We start from the raw sequence: 22,826 nt of genomic DNA on the forward strand, positions 1-22,826 counted from the left end.
ATAGATAGACAGACAGACAGATAGATAGATAGATTTATTCATACATTTGATTTATGTATGTGTAACTATATAAATTGTATATAAATATGTGTAAGTGGTTTTCAGTTGTGTCCAACTCTGTGACCCTATTTAGAATTTTCTTGGCAGAGATAATGAAGTGGTTTATTTACTTCTTCCAGCTCATTTTACAGATGAGAAAACTAAGGTAAACAAGGTGAAGTGACTTGCCAAGGGTCACACAGCTAGTAAATGCCTGAGGTTGGATTTGAGCTTAGGAAGATGAGTCTTCCTGACTCAAGGCATGGTGCTCTATCCACTGTGCAACATAAGTTGCCCCCCCCCCCCATATATAGATATCTTTAAAAATATTACATAAGTATGTATCTATTAATTAAATATGTATTAAAGAGGATTAGACTAGATGACCTACAAAGCTCTTTCCAACTCTCAAATTATATAATTCCAGGACATAAAATATTAAAACACTGGCTAAAATTTAAAGATTGAAAAATCATTTAAAAGCACTAGAGGGGAAGGAGTTAGTATGCAAAATATTTTTTCTGCTACCCAAAGAGAACAAAAATCTTGGATTTTTTTTCTTCCAATACAGTTTCCAGGGATTAGAAACCTTGCCTGGTTTTGTGTTTTTCTGTTTTCAATTGACAACTAAATGAAACCTACCAAAATGGAGATTCATTAGAATTAAATAGTTTTTTCTAATTAAAAAATGCAGATACCTCTATATGGGTTAAGGGTCTGTTTACTTTTTTTTTTTTTGTGAAGTAGTTTAATAAGATTGTTTTATTCTGATTACATCTCTGAGAGTAGCTTCCTTGAGATAATATTTTGATCGTAGAAGAAATTGGTGAATTTGGGTACATATGACAATTTAGAGATAGTGTTGGACTAGTCCCTCCTGACTGAGAGATGAAAGAAGAAAAATGCAGAATCAGATACACATTCCTGGACATCTATCTATCTATCTATCTATCTATCTATCTATCTATCTATCTATCTATCTATAATATTTCACAGGGAGGAATATTTCCTCCCTGTAAAAAGGGCAGGAGATTTTTTAAAAAAATGTAAATTAAAAAGAAAAAAAACTCTAGGGAGGAGGGAATAAAAAATGGGGAAAAAAAGATAACCAGCTAAGAGATCTTTTTCTTGTTAATCCCAGGGCAGGTATTATGGTGCTTTCAGACGGATGGAACTACAGTTTTGCTGAAATAGTTGTAGCTGAAGCAGAAGGGCAGGTTTTACAGATATTTGCAGGCAGAGAGAGTTCTTAGGGAAAGAGATAAACATTTATATATAGTGCCTGCTCTGTTAAATCCATTTTACAAATATCATGCCATTTCCTCTTAGCTTCTAGAGAGCAGTTCTACCGTCTTAAAAGATTCAGTACTCTAGACAGCTCCTAATTGTGGCTAGGATACTGAATAAGAGTCCTTACCTATTGCAGACCCCTTTTATCTTTCAGATACCAGGTTATAAGTGCCTTCCTGACCATCCCTCAAATAGTCATCTAAAATAATGAAGTGATGAAGGGACTTGACCTTTGATTCTGACCACAAATACATTTCAGCCTATTGACATTTGGGGAGCACTAAATCAGTCCATTTTGAGTCAAATACATCAATGTTATTTGTGGTAACTCCTGTACTCAGATATTTCAAGGTCTTGGAAGTGGTTTCCTTTTGTAAGTTGATCGATTAGAAGAAGTAACTACCAGTAAGAATCTTGAGACAAGGATCATGCCAGAACTTCACCAGTGTCTGTCCATAGTATACATGTAGGTTGGCATCAGGTTCTTCCAGGTTCACTGATTTATGTAGGCTTGGTGTTGTGGTGCCTTTTGGTCTTTTAGTAATAATTAATTGGCTTTCACAGAAAAAATATATTTAATTTACTTTTAGGTCAACTTACCCTGGAAGTTGAATTTTCAAAATGTTTTACCAAAACTATGTGGTTCTAGTTTAAGAGTTGAGCCAATTCTCCAACCCAGTGACATATTTCAGAATTGAACTCTATCCCTGTTTCAGTTTCTAGATCTTCCAGATGGAGACTCATTGACTCCAACAATCAACAGAACTCTTTATACTTGAGTTCTTCAGGGAATCCTGATAGTCTTTTAAAAAAGGACTGGCCTTACATGTACAATCCAAATTAGATGGCTTGTCAACTCTAGGAGGGAGGAGGGAAAAAAGGAAGGGAGACAACAGGAATCTCATAAATTTGGAAAACGTGTAAAATTGTTATTAAAATAAAATAAAGATAAAAAAGGGATTGGCTTCTAATAAATACAATATTGTCCACTTTGGGTTTTTTTTTTCTGTAAATCCATTAAAACAACGGATGAGCCATTTCAAAAGAAAGTCCTTGGGTCTTATATCTTTATACCGACAGTTCTAGCCAGAAGTAATTCTCTGGGAGTCTACTGAAAACGATTGGATCACGTTCTATAGCGACATAGAGGATTGGGCCCTCTGGTGGACTTTTAGTGAATAGGACTGATATTTTGGAATTTGAAAAAAGCTGACTTTGAATAGCACCCTTTACTTTTACTAGCTGTATATTCCTAGGCAAATCACTTGACTCTTAACTTCCTTGTCCTCATCTGTAAAGGTTGAAGATAATAACCAACCACTCCCTCCACCCCCTCTTCACCCGGTCAAATGAGATGATATTAGGGAGATTGTTTTGCATGTCTTATAGCGCTATGTGCTATTATTAGTTCAAAGCTTTGGCATTTCCCCCAGCTACCAGCCATTGCAGGGCAAGTGCTTTCTTCTGGCTTGTCCACGAGTTGTTCCTACAAGATGATTGTCTGAATTATTTGCTGGTTGAACTGGATTGAGCTGGATTCCTCCTGCCCACATGGATTGGGCTGAGGGGTTGTGCTCAGCTTTTAATGATGGATGGAGAGGGCTTTAAGAGTGGGAGGTCAGTGGTCTTGAGCAGAAGGAGAAGACGTAGTTTGGATTTTTCTGAGAGGCCAAGAGACAGAAAAGATACCACATTTGAGTAGTGGGTTGCATTTGAGATGTTTAGAAGACGTGGATACAGGCTGAAGATTGAAGGCTTACCAGGGTCTTTGAAGTCTGAACTTGGAATGAGTAGACCCTTTGTTGATGAATTATTTGACTTTGAGAAAATCACTTGCCTTTTCTGGGTCTGATTTTCCTCCTCTGTAAAGTGGGGAGTGTAAAGATTAAAATTTAGGGGAGATGGGGAGACTGAGGCAGGTAGAAATTAGTTTCTCTCTGCAAGGAGTACTATATTTTTTAGAGGTTTATTAAAGGTTAAAGATTAAGAATATACAAGTAAGAAACATGTGCCTAGGCCAAAGGCCTAGACAAAATAACCTCACATCATGGAAGAGACGCCTCTGCTCCCAAAACGGAAGTCCAAAAAAAAGGCCGAGCCCTTCAAAAGCCTTTGCTTAACTATCTTCTCGATCTCGGCCCAGGTGAGATTACAAGGCATTCTGGGGAAGTGGAGCAAAGGCTCATGGGGATTGTAGTCCTGTATTCAAGTCTATTTTTTACAGGAGACTCACACCTAGTATTTTGTGGTTCTAGGTTAGAAAGATCCCAGAGAGGGCCATGGAAGTTGTTGCTTAGACAAAGACTTGGGAATTTCTGCTATTTTTATAACCTCATTGATCTATTCAGTCTCTCCTCAGTTCGACCAGTCCATCCAGATTAAATAAACTAGTTACACCAAATAAAGAGTTCCGCCAGCCTTCCCTTTTTGGCTGGAACAACTTTCCTGTTTCTAATCAGCCTACTTTCCAGCATCAAGGTGGTGAAGTAGATAAGACACTGAGCCTGGAGTCAGGAAGACCTAAGTTCAAATTTGACCTCAGATACTGTGTGACCACCTAGTTGCTTAATTGCTTTCTATCTCAGTTTCCTCATTTGTAAAATAGGAATAGCAGCACTAGGTTTGTTCCCAAATGAAATAATCATTGTAAAGCATTTAACCTGAATAAATGCTGGCTAGATCTATTGTTGAGCTTCTTTCCCACCTACTTCAAACCCTTGTGCTAATTGTTGGAGATACAAGGATTAAATTTCTTGTCCTCAAGGAGCTTTTGTTCTACTAACTTCGTACCCCTGTGGATGTGGAAACAAGGATGAACAAAATCCACATAATGCTTTCCTTCACCAGCCATAACTCTTCTTCTCCCCCCCCCCCCCATTCAAAGTTGTTCTATAGATAGATGTGGTTGCCAGAAATTTGATTGGCAAATAAACAGAATGAACATAATCAAAAGCAAACCAGAAATACCTAAAAACTAAAGAGCTGACAGAACAAAAAAATAATAATAATTTTTTTTTCTGATGAGGCTGCATTTGAAAATTATAACTTTCTTCACATTCTGCCCATTTTAAAAGTTTTCTGGGTACCAAAGATATAAAAATGTTACTGTGTGAGGAATACAGCTACACAAAGGCAACTGTCTAGAGGAGACATAAAAGCTGCTGTTTCTTTGGAGGGAAAAACAACACCAAACATTAGTGTCCTTTATGTAATTTCTTTATAGCTAGAACCCCAGAATTGATTATAGTAATTTAATTTATTTATAGCCAGTCTGCTTCCATAACGTTTTGAGACAACTTACATAATTAAAAATAGTGTAGGAGAGAATAGTGAAGGCTACAAACAGAACAAAGACCTGTCTAAGAGGCACATGGGAAGAAAAAACTACCAGAAACTTGGACAGTAGTAATTAGCTCAACACCAAATCCGATCCTAAGTTTTGGGGCGGACAGAGAATGAACTAGAAAAGAGTGGACTCGTCTGACCAAAGAAAGCATGCATTAATCTTCAGAGATCAACTTTTTCCTGGGATCAAACTTGAGGAATAGCTTTGGCTCAGTAGTTAAGAGCACTGAGCTTGGAGTCAGGAAGACCTGAGTTTAAATCCAGCCTCAGATACTTCCCAGTTCTTTGATTTTGGACAAGTCACAATTGCTGCCTGACCAAAGGACCCATTAAAGGAGTAAACGGCAAAACACTCCAGTATTCTTGCCAAGAAAATCCCAAATGAGGTCATGAAAATCAATCAGACAGGACTGAAACAGTCGACCAATAACTAGGGCTGCAAAGAAAGGTAAAATACAGCCCCTGATCTCAAGAAGTTCACACTCTAGTGAGGGAGATAACATGCAAAAAAAAAAATACGTACAAATAGGCTAAGTTGGGCAAATCTTTGGCAAGTGTTGAGCCCTTACGATCTATAACTGAACTCACATCTTCCCAGATAATAAAGATCTTGCATGTGATCCATTCTGGTGAGATACTAGACTCAAGGAAGCCAGTGTCCTTCCTTGTGAAAGTTTAATAACTTGGCTTTGTCGATTTGTTCAGACAAAATCCAGTCCAGTGTGAGCAGCAGGTGTGTCAGATATTTTCCTTAGAAAAGAGATTTTAATCTTCTGAAACATTTCCTCAAGAAATTAGTCAAGACCCCTTGCATTCTATGCCATCTAACAGAAAAGATTATTTTATTATTTTTTGAGAATCCTTATCTTCTCTCTTAGAATCAATACTGGGTATTGGTTCCAAGACAGAAGAGCACTAAGGGCTAGAGATTAAGCGATTTGACATAACTAGGAAGTATCTGAGACCAGATTTGAGCCCAGGAGCTCCTGCTTTAATCTACTGAGCCACCTAGCTGCCCCCAGATTACTTAAAAAAATGATAGCTAATATTCTTATATAAATATTATTTGCATATGATATATACTATATATGATATAAAATAATATATAATATTATACACTATATATACAATAAATAATATAAATATATAATATATAATAAGTGTATAATATAGACTAAAACATTACATAATATGCAAGTTATATATTATATATAAATGACAATAGATTAATATTATACATAAGAATATATGTAGATACTTATATAAATATGTAAAAATAATAATAGGTAGTATGTGATATTTTAGATATCATTTGGTTGGTTGTTGTCCCTTGTAGTTAGAGGATCAACCAAGTGCTACGTAACATATTACATATTAGCTATTACTATAAATGAATGAATGAATGAAATATATTTTAAATAAAATGGCATCACTCTGTTGGGGTCAATGTACAGTGTGTCCCTCTGACTGTGGCTGACCAGACTAGTATGAGCTCAGAAGGCACTACCACAGGTCAGGCACAAATAGACTGCATGAACATTTGGGATCAAGAAGTTTCTAAATGTGTGCGTCTCACATTTCTTTTGGGCTACTGCAATTCTGCTTTCCTCCTGGGGCACGGCGCCTTCTTTGATGTGGTTACGCCATGCTGGGTGATCCTGTGCCAGCGCCTCCCATGGTCCACAATCGATACCAGAGTTCTCCAGAGAGACATTTGGAGTGTCTGTGTCCCTTCTCTGACCTCCATGTGAGCCCTTGCCTTGTGTGAATTTCCTGTAAAATCGTCTTTTAGGCAAACAGGCATTTGGCACTTAAAAGTTGGCAAAGCACTTCATACATTTATCTTATTTGATCATCACAACAGACTCTGGGGGAGCTGATATTATTATCCACTTTTTACAGATGAGGAAAAAGAGCAATATAACATAAGAAGTTAGGTGACTTGGCCCTGGGTTGGTTCAGTCAGTGAGTGTCTTGACTCGGGATTTGAACTTGGGTTTTCTTGACTCTAAGGCCAGTGCTTTAACTATTATGCTATCTAGCTGTGTCTGAAACTTTTAAGAATGGGCATTACCAACTGACTACTTTGTCATTGAGGAATCATAACATAGAACCCCCTGTGGAATGCTTGATAAGTACAATTAATTTCCAGTGAACTCTCTGCAATGACTTCCTTTTAAAATGTATCTCCAGGATGCTGAATGAATCAAAAGGGGGTAATTGGAAATTTTTCAAGTAAATATTGAAGAGATGCCTACCAAATAAAATTCACATTTTTATATACCTGATACTCAGTTCCTTCTTTTAAGAGTGTTTTATACCCTTTTAAAAAAATGAAAACCTTTTATTTTTACATCACATTCATTTAATTTACATTCCTACCTACTTCTTCCCTGCTTGTGCGCCTCCATCGATACAGATTTGCTTTGATTTGTTAATCTTTGTTTTAATAACAAATTTCCACATGAATTTTGTAGTTATCTGATCTGGGTTATACATGTATTATCACTCAAAACCTATTTCCGTAGTATTCGTTTTTGAAAATGATACAGATTTTAAAAGGAAAAGAAAAAATGAACAATTCAGAAAACCAGCCAAGTCATTGATTCTGTCTGATAATAATTATTATGTATTATTAATATAGTTTATAAATGTTATCTAAATAATATTATAACAGTTATGTTACATATTTGTTATCATAATTGGCATTTACACACCACTTTACACATGCTATCTTATTTGATCCTTTCAGCAACCCTGAAAGGTAGATGCTATTATTATCCCATTTTACATATGTAGAAGCAGATTGAGAGAGATTAACTGACTTGCCCTAAGTCACATAGATAAGTGTGATTTAAACTCAAGTCTTCTAACTGAACACTCCATGCTCAACATCCAGCTAGTTGCCGTATATATGCAGTATTCTACATCCATAATCTCTGACTTTTATACTGAAGGGGGAGATGGATTTTCTCAACTACTTTCTAGGGCCAAGGCCTGTATTATAATTATACAATATTCAATTCCAATTTATTACGCTTCTTGTTTATATTATATGTATTGTTGTCTTTATTATGATTAGTTTAGCTTGATTCAGTTTATATAACTTTTCTCACATTCCTCCAAATTCTTTAATTTGATTCATGTTTATTATGGTGTGGTAAAACTTCAAGTGCTTTAATTTACCTTTCTCTTATTGTTAGTGATTGGGAATAGTCCTTCACATGGTCATTTTAATAGTTTGAAATTTGGAAACTTTGCTGAATCATCATCCATAGCTCACACCCACTAACCATGAGTGTAGCCCAAGACTCTTATCTTTTTTCTCCATACTCTCTCAGCTGCTCATCTCATTGGTTTCCATTGGTTTCAGTTATGTAGAAGGCTTCCAGATCAATACATCTGATCTCCTGATCCCCAGTCCCACATCAGCAGATGTCCTAGTAGTATCAAATTCAGCACGTCTAAAGAACAACCTGTATCTTTGCCCTGAGACCTTCCCCCTTCTGGACTTGCCAATTTTTATTGAAGGCACTGCCATTTTTTCCAGATTCCCAACCGTAACCTTGCCCTTTCCTTACCCTCAAGTCCTCACTCTTCCTCATCCCACATGTCTAATCAGTTGCCAAATATTGCTGTTTCTCAGCTCCCTTCTCCATTCCCTTTATGTGGCCACAATCACCTTAGCTCAGGTTCTCATCATCTCACTGGGACTATTGCAATGGCTTTCTAAGGAGTTTTTTGGGTTTGGTTTGCTTTTTGGTATCCTAACCCATCCTCGTCAAGGTACCGAAGTGATTTTCCACAAGTATAGTTCTTATGATGTTATTCCTCTTCCCAGTAAACTGTGGTGGCTCCTTGTTGTCTCTAGGATAAAATAGAAATCCTTCTGTTTGGCTTTTAAAATCCTTTTCAACATGGCCTCAGCTTGTCTTTCCAGCCTTGTTGGACATCACTCCCTCTCCTATATTTCTCTCCGTTTCTCACACACAGCGTGTCATCTTCCATCTGTGTACCCTTATACCAGCCATCCCTTTTCCCTCACCCCATGCCTGAAATAGATTCTTCCCTTACTTCTGCCTCCAAAAATCCCCCTTCCTTCAAGATGCAGCCCCAACACTACCTCCTATAAAAAGCCGTCAACTTCTAGTGCCATCCTAACCACCTTAGATTTAACCACCTTGTATTTATTCTTTATGTATTGATTCTCTCTACTTGTATATTCTTGCCCCAGTTTTCTGGGAACAAGAACCATTGTGTTTTTTCCTATATATTTTCCCAATTTAGTCCAATTTAGTTTTGCAAAAATGCAAAAGAGGGTCCTTGGGTATAATTATTCCCATAGCCTTCAAACCCCACAGGTCTTTCGTTTAAATAGATTCAAGGAGATCAAATCAATCAATACTTAAAGAAATTAATTGACTTTTCATTGGAAGATCAAATAATGAGGCTCAAATACTTTAACGAGAAGGTAAGATTCATTAGAAGGATTGGAAGCCAAAAAGGGCAAGTGGGCAAAGGATGAAATGGATAGATGATGTCATGGAAGCAACAAACACGAGGTTGGATAGACTTTGAGGAATAGTGAAGGATAGAAGAAGGTCCTTTACTGGCGTGCCCATGGTTCATGGGGTCATGAAGAACCAGTCTGGACTGAACAACAAAGCAATATCCTAAAAGACCACAAGGTGGTGACGTGACTCCACGACAGTCTACATGCAGCTCCGTCTTGGCATCTCTCTTGGCTTGTTTTTACCTTCTCTTCCAGCTCTCCTATTTTTGTCTTCTCAATCCTAACAAAACAAACTATGCCCCTGTGGCTATCTTGGTGGTTTTCTATGCCAGTTGCACTCTTTTCTTGACTTAGCTTCTTGTAATCTGTAACTTCCTTTAAAACACAATCAACTAAATTGATTATATGCCCAACATCTTAATTTTATTAGTATTTTTTAAACTTTCTGTGTGCTTTGTATTTAACTGTCTACATGTTGAATCTCTGTAATATTTTCAAAACAAACTTTAATGGCAGAGATTTTTTTCCCCCTTATCTTTATAGCTTGGCACAATGCTTTGCACACAGGTGCTTAATAAATTTTTTTTAATGGAATGTAATTTAATTTGCTATGAAAGTTTAATTGAATATGTAATTGTATGATTTTTAACATTAAGTATTAGAAGTTAAAAATATTAATATTAATGGAAATAATACTATAACTGCTATTACTATGCTGAAAATAATACCATCATTGCAATTTGATAGGGTGAAAAGAGCCCTGAATTTATGACCAGGAGATTGGGATTACAATTTGGTCTCTGCTATTTGCCTCTTTGTTGAATATTCGATGTTATTGTTGAATATATTGTTTACCTCTTTGAGATTGAGTTCCCTCAGATGTCAAATAACAGAATTGAACTAAAAGGTTCAGCAGGCATTTTTTTGTATAATATTTTATTTTTGCCTCAAGTTTTTTAAATTTTAATTTATTTGTTACATTAAATACCCAGTTAACTTCCTCCCCTTTCCCATTAGAGAAAACATCATCTGACACAGATTTATTCATATGTAAAATTATGTCTTACTTATTTCTAGTTATCAGTTCTTCCTCTAGAAGCAGACATATTCAATTCATTCTGTAAACAGTATTTCTGTTGCTGTATGTAATGCTCTATTGATTCTGCTCATTTCACGCTTCACCATTTCATGTAGGTCTTTCTTTGTTTTCCCAAAATTAACCCCCTTGCCATTTTTTATGATGCCATAGTATTCTGTCACAGTCATATGCCACAGCTTGTTTATCCATCCTCAATTGATGAACATCCACTTAATTTCCAGTTTTTTATACAAGTTAAATGTAAAAAAAAACCCTTTATATTCATTTTCCAAGATTTTGAGTTCCAAAATATCTGCCCCACTCTCCAAGACAGCAGCATTTTGATCTAGGTTATATTTACATGGCCATCAGAAAATATTTTTTAAGCAAGGCAGTGTAGTAGTTATAGGAAGGGCAAAGATGATATAAGAAGAGCCCCTACCTGTAAGATGTTTAAATTATTGTCTAAATCCTCTGGAACATATTTGTTTTCTATCTGAGAACTTTCAGAAATAGTGGAGTCTTTGATTACTCTCCGTTTTGGAATGTATCAGTAGAATTTAAAACAGTCACAGTGTCAAACTGTTTTGATTTTTTCTTTTGAGCCTTACTGATTTTCAGTAATGACTTTTTCTCCAATATTAATGTATAGGTCACTATTTAAACACACAGTGTTTGAAATTAAAGGTTTTCCTAAGCTTGACTAGAACAGCTTTTTGTTAATATGATATATTCCTTTTGTAGGATCTGCATAATTTAGATCTGATGATTGGAGTTGCTGAGGGTGGCATTGCCGTCTACCGCAAACATATTTGCACAAGTTTCTATCCTTGGTAAGATGAATTCACTTCTAATTACTTTCTGCCTTATGCTTAAAAGGATGTGCTGAATTGCTTCTCTTAATTAAAATTGTACTTCGTAAAAGAGTAAAGAAATATTTCACTGTAAGTTTCAGCCTCTTTACCACACCAAACTATTTGTAAATAACCAGAAGTTTTCATTGACTACTTATATTTGATTTTGGCATAACATAGCCTTAAGGATTTTCCAGTCTGATCCAACAGCCTCTATTAAGCATTTAGTTTTCACAAGCCATTGAATACTAGGTACCTGCATTACAAAAACCAAACAAAGAGCATCTCTGTTTCCAAGGGGCTTCCTTTTTATTGAAGGGGAACAACACTTGCGCCAATAAGATAATAGATGATTATTTGAGGAGAGAAAAAGCACTTGAGACAGCTGGTGGGACTCAGGAAAGTATTCCTGTAGGAGGTGACACATGAACTGAGCATTGAAGGAAACTGGGAATTCAGATAGACAGAAGTGAAAAGAAAATGCATTTTACTTCTAGGGGAGACTCTCCAGGAAAAGGCATGAAGACCAGAGTTTGAAGAATAGCAAATAGATAAAAAAAAGCTTGTCTCAAACAAAGAGGGTATGAAGGGGAATGAGGATAAATAAGCCTGGAGGGTAGGCTACAGACAGATTGTGAGCAGTTTGAATGCCAAACTAAGGGGTTTATATTTTATCCTAGAGACCAAGAGACTATTGAAGATCCTTTAGCAAGGGAATAATATTATCAGCTTTAGATTATTTTGGCCTATGTAGAATGGGGTAAGGAAAAGAGACTAAAACTCAGGAGGCCAGTTAGGAATGGTTATAGTCTAAGGGAGTTGTTGTTCAGTCATTCAGTCCTGTCCAGCTTTTTGTGACCCCCTGGACCAAAGCTATCCCTGGGGTTTTCTCAGCAAGGATAATAAAGTGATTTGCCATTTTCTTCTCGAGTAGATCTTTTGTCAGGCAATCAGAGGTAAGTGGAGAGAAAGGAAGAAACATGGATGTGAAATTGAGATTTGTCAACAAATTGTCTGGAGGTGGATTGAAAGAGATCAAAGAGGATATCAAACAAGCCCCAGTGCCAGGAAGTTTAGTAATGGCATCCCGAGAAATAGTGAAGTCCGAAAGAAGGACAGATTGTGTAGGAAAGATAATGTTTTTGACAGCTTGAGTTAGAGATGCCTAAGGGGCATCCAGATGGAGCTGTCCAAAAGGAACCTGCTAAACTCCAGCCCCACGTTGTCCATTTCCTTCTGGATACCACCTGGAGGTCCTTTCAGTATTCTCAAGGCAGCACTTTCAAAATGGAACTCAGCACCTCCTTTAATCTAGATCCTCCTACAACCTTCTCTATTCCTGTTGAGGGCATCACCAACCTTCATCTCACCTGGGTTTTCAAACTTGGCATCATCCTGATCTTGTTACTTGCTCTCACCCAAAGATCACTTGTTAGGTCTTGTCATTTTTGTCTGCCACTATCCTAGTCTAGCTCTATTTTCTGCACTACCGAGCCATGGTTTATTGGAAAAAGCAAACAGAACAGCTAGATGCCTCAGTGGGACAAAGAGCCACCCCTGGAGGTGGGAGGTCCTGAGTTCAAATCTGGCCTCGGACACTTCCTAGCTGTGTGACCCTTGGCAAGTCTCTTAATCTCAGTTGTGTAGCCCTTACCACTCTTATGCCTTGGAACCAATATACAGTATTGATTCTAAGAGGAAGGAAGGAAGGAAGGAAGGAAGGAAATTTCCTCATTTGAAAAATGGAGATAATTGTTACCTATATTCACTTCTGTAACTAAACTGTTCTCTAAACTTTCTAGTTCTCAAGAAGATAAGGGAGAAAAGAAGGAAGGAAGGAAAGAATAATGGAAAAAAGGATGGAGGAAGAAAGAAAGAAAGGAGTCAGTTTCCTCATTTTAAAAATAGGGAGAATAATGCCTGTCCTCACCTCTGTGACTAAAGTGTTCTCTAAACCTTCCATCCATCAAGAAATATGAATTATCAAGATAGGGATTTCACGGAGAGAAGAGCATTTTATCTGTTGCTCACTACTGGTAATTTGAAGTTTATTTTCCATTAAAATTTAGTGGGCTGGCTCTACTGTCTCTTCAGCCTTTTGATATTGTTTGCTAAGGTGTTTCTGCCCCTAGTATTGTTCAATTAAAATCTCTAGGAAGCAGAGAGTTTCTTATTTTACAGGATGCTTATGTCATGAGATTTGTATCTTTCTTACACTGATATGTGATACTATTTATTCTTTATAGGGTGAACATTCTAAAAATTTCCTTCAAAAGAAAAAAGTTTTTTATACAGCAACACCAAAAGCATGTAAGTAAAACCGTATTTATTTTGCTTATTGTGTGTCTTTAGACGTTGTTTCAGCATTAGTTATTCAGTTTAGGTTAGAGGCCACCTAGATGAGATGATTTTTCCTCAAACTAAAGATCTAAGTCACTGCTCCTTTTGACTTTAAGATGAAAGGCCTGGTCTGAATGATCTCAGAGCTTCCCTATAGCTTTGACCTATCATACTGGGAATATCAGTGGGTTTGTGGATACCACCATACCTTCCTCCTTTCCTCCTCTCTGCCTCTGATCTTCCCTGACTTCCGTCAAGTTTCAATTTAAATGAAAAATCCCATCTTCTGCAGGAAACTTTTTCCAGTCATATTTAATAGCATCTTCCCCCTGAAACTACCCCCAAAGTATTTCATATATGTCTCATTTTTATTGATCTCCTTGAGAGCAGAGACTTTGTTTTTTGTATCTCCAGCACTTAGCACAGTATCTGGCACATCATGGGTCTGTGGACTGACCTGTTGACTAACTGGGTTAACAACCCTCAATCCTGTCCTCTTGTCCAGTCTTCTTCATTCTTCCTATTATCATATGCCCACCTTTCTTTTGCTCCCAATTAGAAACCCTCTTCTACATTACATATAATTATTTTCAATTTTACTACCCTTTACTAAATCATCCTACTTAGATTAATAAGCCACAGCACAGATTATGACATGAGCAAAATAAAGGAAAGATGATGTTATTGCTCTTTTCCTTTCAATAATAAAAGGTCTAATATTCATATGCATAGAAAACATGTATGAGGATTCTCTACATATAAATATGTATTTCTTTTATTCATACATACCATTCATTTCCTTTATTTTATATCCACTTGCAATGCACATGGAACCCTTATAACCCAGATTATTTCTCGTTCTCTTTTAGGGAATCCACTAACTCAAGGGTCTATCCATTTTTCTTTCCTTCTGTCTTAGGTATCCCTTCTAAGGTAGAAGAGTGGTAAGGGCTAGGCAATTGGCATTAAGTGACTTGCCCAAAGTCACACAGCTAGAAGTTTCTGAGGCCAGATTTAAAATCAGGTCTTCCCAACTCCAGGCCTGGCTCTTTTTTTACTAGGCTAACTGGTTGCCCCAGAATCTATTAGCCTTAAGAAAAGTTTTTCCCCCTGCATAGTCATCTTAAAATTTAGCAATCTGGAATTAGATTGCTTACATAGAAGGCAGTAGAATTTACACTTACAGATCTCATCCAGAATGCCAAAGTTGTGCCAAGGAACACATAAGTGTTGAGAATATAAATACAAATTTTAAAAAAGACCATCTAGGTGGCTCAGTAGATAGAGCATGGCCTGCAGTTGGGAAGTCCTGGGTACAAAGGGTTTAAAAAAAATTGAAATGTTTTACCATGTAATTCCTTTTTTTGCACAAACTAAATCAAGATTGTTTCCCCTCTTCAGAATGAAGCCAGAGAGCACATCATTGCCTTCAATATGCTAAGTTACAGATCTTGTAAAAATTTATGGAAATCCTGTGTGGACCACCATACATTTTTTCAAGCAAAGAAAACAATACCTCGTGAAAGAAATATCCTGGCCCAATACTGGACGTTAGGTTCTAAAAATCCTAAAAAGTGAGTATACTTTATTGAATTTTTTAAAGTAAGTAATAAAAAGTGGGCTGTGTTTGAAATATGTAATTTCCATCACTGGATGAGTGAAAATCTCTGTTGTAAGGGCCTGCTTTGAGTTTTCAGTGAGGAACACTGTAGTTTGGGAACACTCCAGCTGTACCCACTTCCCTGACATGCCCACTTCACAGTTTGCCAAGATTTTCATCTTGTCAGGGAAGTGATCAGTTATACCTACCCTCACAAGGTGGTCATTAGCAACCAAGAGAATTCATGGAAAGATGCCTTACACTCCTGGAAATGCTATATTAATGTTGAAATATCCTCTTTTAGAGTACTATGAATGCATATGTAAAATTGACTTTTTTTTTTTTACTGGAGAAATCTGTATTATTGGGATCTCATTGTCCTGAGAATAGCCTCTTAGAGGGAGACAAGGGCTTCCACCCAATTTTGTGAAGAAACAAAATTAGAAGGAATCACTACTAAATTGGCAAGCCAGGATTCAAAAAGTTCCGGAGGTGCTAGACCAATAAGATAAATTTAATAAGATCGAATGTGTGGAAATACCTATATGAAATTATCAAAAATGAAATGAGTAGAACCTAGAGAACATTATATACAACAATAGAAATATTATTTGATATATGACTTTATAAATGACCACATCTAGCAAAAGAATTGATGAATAGAAACAAGCAAGACATGCATCATTTCATCAAATGATGCTTTCTCTAGTGTGAGGAGGGGAGAGATAGAGGGAGATAATTGAGAATTTTAATGTAACAAACAGATAATTTTTAGAAAAAGAACTATAATACAGGTAAATATAGCTGTAGCATCATAGCATCATATCCATCATGATGGATCCTCAGAGACCATCCAGTCCACTCCCATTTTATTTTGCTGTTGGGTTCCAAAGAGAATAAAGGATTTATTCTTAGTTACACCAGTAGTTTAGTTACAGCAGTCATGTTTGATACCTGGTCCTCAAAATCCAAAGCTAGGCTTATTTTACTATATCACAAAATAGGTTTCCTAACTTGGAGTGATCAGTATTTTTTCTGTTATACAATTCTGTTTTTCTGTTAATTTGCAAAGACCAGCTCAGATTCAGGCAGGCTGGGCTCACTTGTACTTGGCAAAGACAGATTCTACCATTCATTTCCAGGCAATTTGGAGAGTTGTCAGTTTGGAAATAGACCTCAAGTGTTGTTGTTCAACCATTCAGTCATGCGGGATTTTTTGTGACCCCGTGGACCATAGTACACCAATACTGTCCATAAGACAGGATCTTGGCAAAGGTACTGGAGTGGTTTGCCATTTCCTCATCCAGGGAGACCTCAAGTAGGGCAGTAGTAATCACTTGGGTAGCTAAAATGTGTCCTATCTAAGCTACAAAGAAGTAGCTTTATGAGTACTGGATTAAAGAATCAGGTCTGTAATAACATCCTAACAGAGAGAAAAAAGGTATTGGTGTTTTAGTAGACTTTAAGCTCTCTCATTATCAGTAAATAATCTGACATTACTTGCATAAAGCTAAATCTTTCCCAAGATACATTAAAAGAGATGTGTATCCAGAACTAAGGATGTGATCATTCTGCTGTACTTTGTTAATTTGTAGTATTATGTTGTACATAATTTTAGTATTTTGTTCACTCATAGACGCCATGTTAACAATGAGAAAATTATTGACTGTCTAGACATTGATGGTATAGCCTGGGGTCATCTGGCCTCATATACTAGTTTTGGGACTGAGGTTCAATCAATGGCACCTTTTCTGCCTCAGTTTACCCATATGTAAAATGAACTGGAGAAGGAAATGACAAACTACTCCAGTATCTATGCCAAGAAAATCCCTGATGGGTTGACAAAGAGTCATATCAGATTGAAATTACTGAAAAACAAAAGAGAGCAGTACAGATGGTGAGATATTGAAGATCAGGATCTGATTATTTAAAGGAACTAGGAATATTTAGGTTGGAGAAGAGAAGATGTGGCACTTGTGGGGAGGTACATAGAAGAGAGATTCAACTTGTTTTACATGCACCCTAAGGGTAAAACTAGGAAGCAGTGGCTAATAAGAGCCTTTAGATTGAGGTGGGGTCAAGATGGCGGCCTAGAAGCAGCAAAAGTTCAGACCGCTGAATACCCCTTCCTTACCAATTACAAACTAAATGCTCCTAGGGGACTGAAAATCAAAACTAACAAGACAGAGGCCAAGGAACACTCCTGCTAGACTCAATCCAAAAGGTATGCTTCCCAAAAGCCAAAATTCAAGAACACTTGGGTTTAAGGGGAAGGCAGAAGGAAGGTCCCAGGACCCCCTCCCCACCCCTACCCCCACCCCCCACCTAGAGCTCTAAACCTCCAGCGGCAGCGGGAACCTATGGGCAGGCAAAGGTGCTTGTATGGAGGGTGTACCTTGCCGGCAGGGCTTTGCCAGGCTTAGAGCATCGAACACAGGTGGTAGGGAAGGAGCTGGAAAGAGAGTGCAGAGTGGGCAGCCTGGCCACAGAGGAGGAGACCCTCCATATTGCTCCAGCCTTCCAGGAGGTTTTGGCCTCAGAGCACATCCAGACCAACCCAGCTGAATATAATCCCATCAAAAGTCTTAAGAGGTCAGGGAAGACCAAGCTCTAACACCCCTTCCCCACAGACTACTGGACTTTAATCCAATCAAAAGCCTCCAGAGGACAGGGAAGCTCAAACTCCAACATCCCTCCCCCACAGACTGCAGGGAGAGATCTTCTGTCTAAGCTGCAAGAGGGAAGACTGACAGAAAACCCCAAAACCAAAAAAATGAGAGGAGAAAGAGCACAGACAAATACAGGGAGTAAAGAAGGGGTAAATAGGAGCAAACAACAGAAAAAGAAGAAAGAAATTATAATAGATAGCTTCTATACAGGCAACAAACAAAGAGCAAATGGAACAACGGAAGAGGGATCATCAAACGATAAATCAGAAATCCCAGTGAATTGGATGCAGGCTTTGGAAGAACTCAAAATGCAATTCAAAACACAATTAAGAGAGGCTGAAGACAATTGGGAAAAGATCTTAAAAACTAAGGTAAGTCATCTGGAAACAGAAAATAGTGTCTTGAAAGCCAAAATCCACCAGCCTGAAAATGAGGCAAAGGGGATGAAAGATGACCTCCAAAGAAAATCAGACCAGAAGGAAAAGGATGACCAAAAAGCCAGGGATGAAATCCAGTCTTTAAGAACCAGAATACAACAACTAGAATTAAGTGACCTCACAAGGCAGCAGGACACTATAAAACAAAATGAAAAGAATGAAAAAATTGAGGAAAATATGAAGCATCTCATTCACAAAACAGAAGATCTAGAAAATCATTTGAGGAGAGACAATTTAAGAATCATTGGTCTACCAGAAGACCATGACAAAAGAAAAAGCCTAGAAATAATACTACAGGAAATTATTCAAGAAAACTGCCCTGACATTCTAGAACAAGAAGGAAAAGTGGAGATTGAAAGAATCCACAAATCACCTCCTGTACTTAATCCCCAACTGACAACATGCAGGAATGTTATAGCCAAACTCAAGAAATATCAGACCAAAGAAAAGATATTACAAGCTGCCTAGAAGAAGTCATTCAGATACCATGGAACCACAGTGAGGATAACACAGAATCTGCCTGCATCTACACTGAAGGACTGAAAGCCATGGAACATGATATTCCAGAAAGCAGGGGAACTAGGTCTACAACCAAGAATCAACTAACCAGCAAAACTTACTATATTCTTACAGGGGAAAGTATGGTCATTCAACAAAATAGAAGAATTCCAAGAATTTATAAAGAAAAGACCAGACCTCAACAGACAATTTGATGTTCAAGCACAGAACTCAAGAAAATCATCAATAGGTAATTTAAAAAGAGGGAAAAAAGGTAAATAAAACAACAACAACAACAAAAACCCTTTTTATTTATGAGACTCAGTAAGTTAAAATGATATGTATCCCTATAAGAAAAGAGGTCATTGGTAACTCTTAAAAACTGTTGTCATCACCTGGGCAACTAGAAGAATTACACTTAGAGGGAACAGTGACAAACTGTATAGGATAAAATAACAAGACATAAATAGGTTTATAGATATGTATGCATAAGTGCATATACATGTGTGTATATATATATACACACACACACACACACACACACACAAATAGAGCTAAAAAAGAAGTTAATACTAAAAGAAATGGGAAAAGAAACAAATGGTGGTAAATTTATATGTCACAAAGAAGCTCATGGTGAGAGGGGGGAGAACATCAATACACTGGAAGGGTAAAGAGGTTGGAGATAGGAACTCTTATGTGCATTGAAATTGACCCAAAGAGGGAAGAATAATCCAATCCATTGGGGCAGATAATAGATTTGTGCCCTATAGGGGAGTAGAAGGTTAACAAAAGGACTGTTGGGGAGGGAAGCAGTATAAGGGAGGGAGAGGGTGGGGGGTACTTTTAGAAAGACTGCAGGGAAAATAAGGGGGGGAATAAAAAGGGAGGGGGGTAGAAAGGAAAGTAAAATAAGGGTGGGAACTAGGGGGACTGATTAAAAACAAACATAGGTGTAGAAGGAAATAGTTAAAGAAGAAAAGGCAGGACCAGGAGTAGAAATCAAAATGCTGGGAAATATACAGCTGTTAATCATAACTCTGAATGTGAATGGAATGAACTCATCCATAAAACGCAAGCGAATGGCAGAGTGGATTAGAATCCAAAACCCTACCATATGCTGTCTATAAGAAACACATATGAGGAAGGTAGAGACACTTAGGGTGAAAGTAAGAGGATGGAGCCAAATCTATTGGGCATCAATTGATAAAAAGAAGACAGGAGTCTCAATCATGATATCTGACAAAGCTAAAGTAAAAATAAATCTAGTTAAAAGAGATAGGGAAGGTAATTATATCCTGATAAAAGTCAGACAATGAGGAAATATCAGTACTCACCATGTATGCACCAAATGGCATAGCATCCAAATTTCTAAAGGAGAAACTAGTGGAGCTCAAGGATGAAATATATAGAAAAACTATACTAGTGGGAGACCGGAACCTTCCTCTATCAGAACTAGATAAATCAAACCAAAAAATAAATAAGATAGAGGTAAGAAAAGTGAATGAAATCTTAGAAAAAATAGAGTTAATAGATATGTGCAGAAAAAGGGACAAAAACGAATACACCTTTTCAGTAGCACATGGTACATTCACAAAGATTGACCATGTACTAGGTCATAAAAACATTGCAAACAAGTGCAAAAGAGCAGAAATAATAAATGCAACCTTCTCAGATCACAATGCTATGAAAATAATAATTAGTAAGGGTACATGGAGAGGTAAATCAAAAATTAATTGGAAATTAAACAATATGATTCTCCCAAACCAGTTAGTCAAAAAACAAATCATAGTAACAATAATTTCATTGAAGAAAATGGCAATGATGAGACATCCTTTCTAAACCTATGGGATGTAGTCAAAGCAGTACTCGGGAAAATTTATATTCTTGAGTTCATATATTAACAAATTAGGGAGGGCAGAGTTCAATGAATTGGGCATGCAAATTAAAAAACTAGAAAGTGAACAAATTAAAAATCCTCAGATGAAGACCAAATTATAGACCCTAAAAATCAAAGGAGAAATTAATAAAATTGAAAGTCAAAAGAACTATTGATTTAATAAATAAGACTAGAAGCTGGTACTTTGAACAAACAAATAAAATAGACAAAGTACTAGTCAGTCTAATTAAAAAAAGGAAAGAAATAAACCAAATTGACAGTATCCAAGATGAAAAGGGAGACCTCACCTCTAATGAAGAGGAAATAAAGGCAATCATTAAAAACTAGTATGCCTAGTTATATGGCAACAAATGTGGCAATCTAGATGATATGGATAAATACTTACAAAAATATGAATTGCCTAGACTAACAGAGGAAGAAATAGATTCCCCAAACAACCCTGTATCTGAAAAAGAAATTGCAACCATCAAAGAACTCCCTAAAAAAAATCCCCAGGTCCAGATGGATTTACAAATGAATTGTATTAAACATTCAAGGAACAACTAATTCCAATATTATACAAATTATTTGACAGAGTAAACAAAGAAGGAGTTCTACCAAATTCATTCTATGACACAAACATGGTACTGATCCCAAAACCAGGCAGGTCAAAAACAGAGAAAGAAAACTACAGACCAATCTCCCTAATGAATATAGATGCAAAAATCTTAAATAGGATAATAGCAAAAAAACTATAGCAAGTAATCACAGGGTTATTCACTATGACCAGGTAGGATTTATACCAGGAATGCAATGATGGTTCCATATTAGGAAAACCATACACATAATTGACCATATTAACAAGCAAACTGGCAAAAATCACATGATTATCTCAATAGATGCAGAAAAAGCCTTTGACAAAATATAACACGCATTCCTATTGAAAACAATAGATCTAAACAATTGGAAAAACATTGATTGCTCATGGGTGGGACAACTAACGTAATAAAAATAACAGTCCTGTCCAAATTACTTATTTAGTGCCATACCCCTTGAACTACCAAAACCTTTTTTATTGAATTAGAAAAAACTATAACAAAGTTCATTTGGAAGAACAAAAGATCAAGGATATCCAAGGAAATAATGAAAAAAGAATGTGAAGGAAGGTGGCCTAGCAGTACCAGATCTTAAACTATACTATAAAGCAGTGGTGAAGGAAGGTGGCCTAACAGTACCAGATCTTAAACTATACTATAAAGCAGTGGTTATCAAAACAATTTATTACTGGCTATGAGTCAGAAAGGAGGATCAGTGAAATAGACTAGGGGTAAATGACCTCAGCAAGACAGTCTATGATAAGTTCAAAGATCCCAGTTTTGGGGACCAATACCCACTATTTGATAAAAACTGCTGGGAAAATTGGAAGACATTATGGGAGAGATTAGGTTTGGAGCAACTCCTCACACCCTACACCAAGATCAACTCAGAAAGGGTGAATGACCTGAATATAAAGAAGGAAACTAAGCAAATTAGGCGAACACAGAATAGTATACTTTTCAGATCTTTGGGAAAGGAAATACTTTAAAACCAAGCAATAGCTAGGAAAAAAATCACAAAATGTAAAATCAATAATTTTGATCATATCAAATTGAAAAGGTTTTCTACACACAAAACTAATGCATTCAAAATTAGAAGGGAAGTAACCAATTGGGAAACAATCTTCATGACAAACCCTCTGACAAAGGTCTAATTATTCAAATTCATAAAGAGCTAAACCAATTGTACAAAAAAATCAAGCTGTTCTCCAATTGATAAATGGGCAAGGGACATGAATAGACAATTTTCAGTCAAAGAACTCAAAAGTATTAAGAAGCTCATGAAAAAGTCTTCTAAATCTCTTATAATCAGAGAAATGTTAGTCAAAACAACTGAGGTATCTCTTCATACCTAGCCGATTGGTTAACATGACAGCAAAGGAAAGTAGTGAATGCTGGAGGGGATGTGGCAAAGTGGGGACATTAATGCATTGCTGGTGGAGTTGTGAATTGATCCAACCATTCTGGAAGGCAATTTGGAACTATGCCCAAAGGGCAATAAAAGACTGTCTGCCCTTTGATCCAGCCATAGCACTGCTGGGTTTGTACCCCAAAGAGATAATAAGGAAAAAGACTTGTACAAGAATATTCATAGCTGCGCTCTTTGTGGTGGCCAAAAATTGGAAAATGAGGGGCTGCCCTTCAATTGGGGAATGGCTGAACAAATTGTAGTACATGTTGGAATGTACTGG

General features: G+C 36.9%; 1 protein-coding gene across 3 annotated transcripts in view; it reads left to right on the forward strand.

Annotated features, from left to right (window-relative positions):
• The window catches only part of PTPN3 (protein tyrosine phosphatase non-receptor type 3), a 300,638-nt gene that overhangs the window by 192,119 nt on the left and 85,693 nt on the right, over nucleotides 1–22,826 (forward strand). For all 3 annotated transcript variants that reach the window (XM_007498053.3, XM_007498054.3, XM_007498052.3), the window contains exons 10-12: nucleotides 11,010–11,098; nucleotides 13,366–13,429; nucleotides 14,861–15,033. In XM_007498053.3, the coding sequence (XP_007498115.1) occupies nucleotides 11,010–11,098; nucleotides 13,366–13,429; nucleotides 14,861–15,033 (326 nt within the window). The remainder of the gene's footprint in view (nucleotides 1–11,009; nucleotides 11,099–13,365; nucleotides 13,430–14,860; nucleotides 15,034–22,826) is intronic.

Source organism: Monodelphis domestica, chromosome 7 (assembly GCF_027887165.1).
Source record: "Monodelphis domestica isolate mMonDom1 chromosome 7, mMonDom1.pri, whole genome shotgun sequence".
Classification (NCBI taxonomy): domain Eukaryota; kingdom Metazoa; phylum Chordata; class Mammalia; order Didelphimorphia; family Didelphidae; genus Monodelphis; species Monodelphis domestica.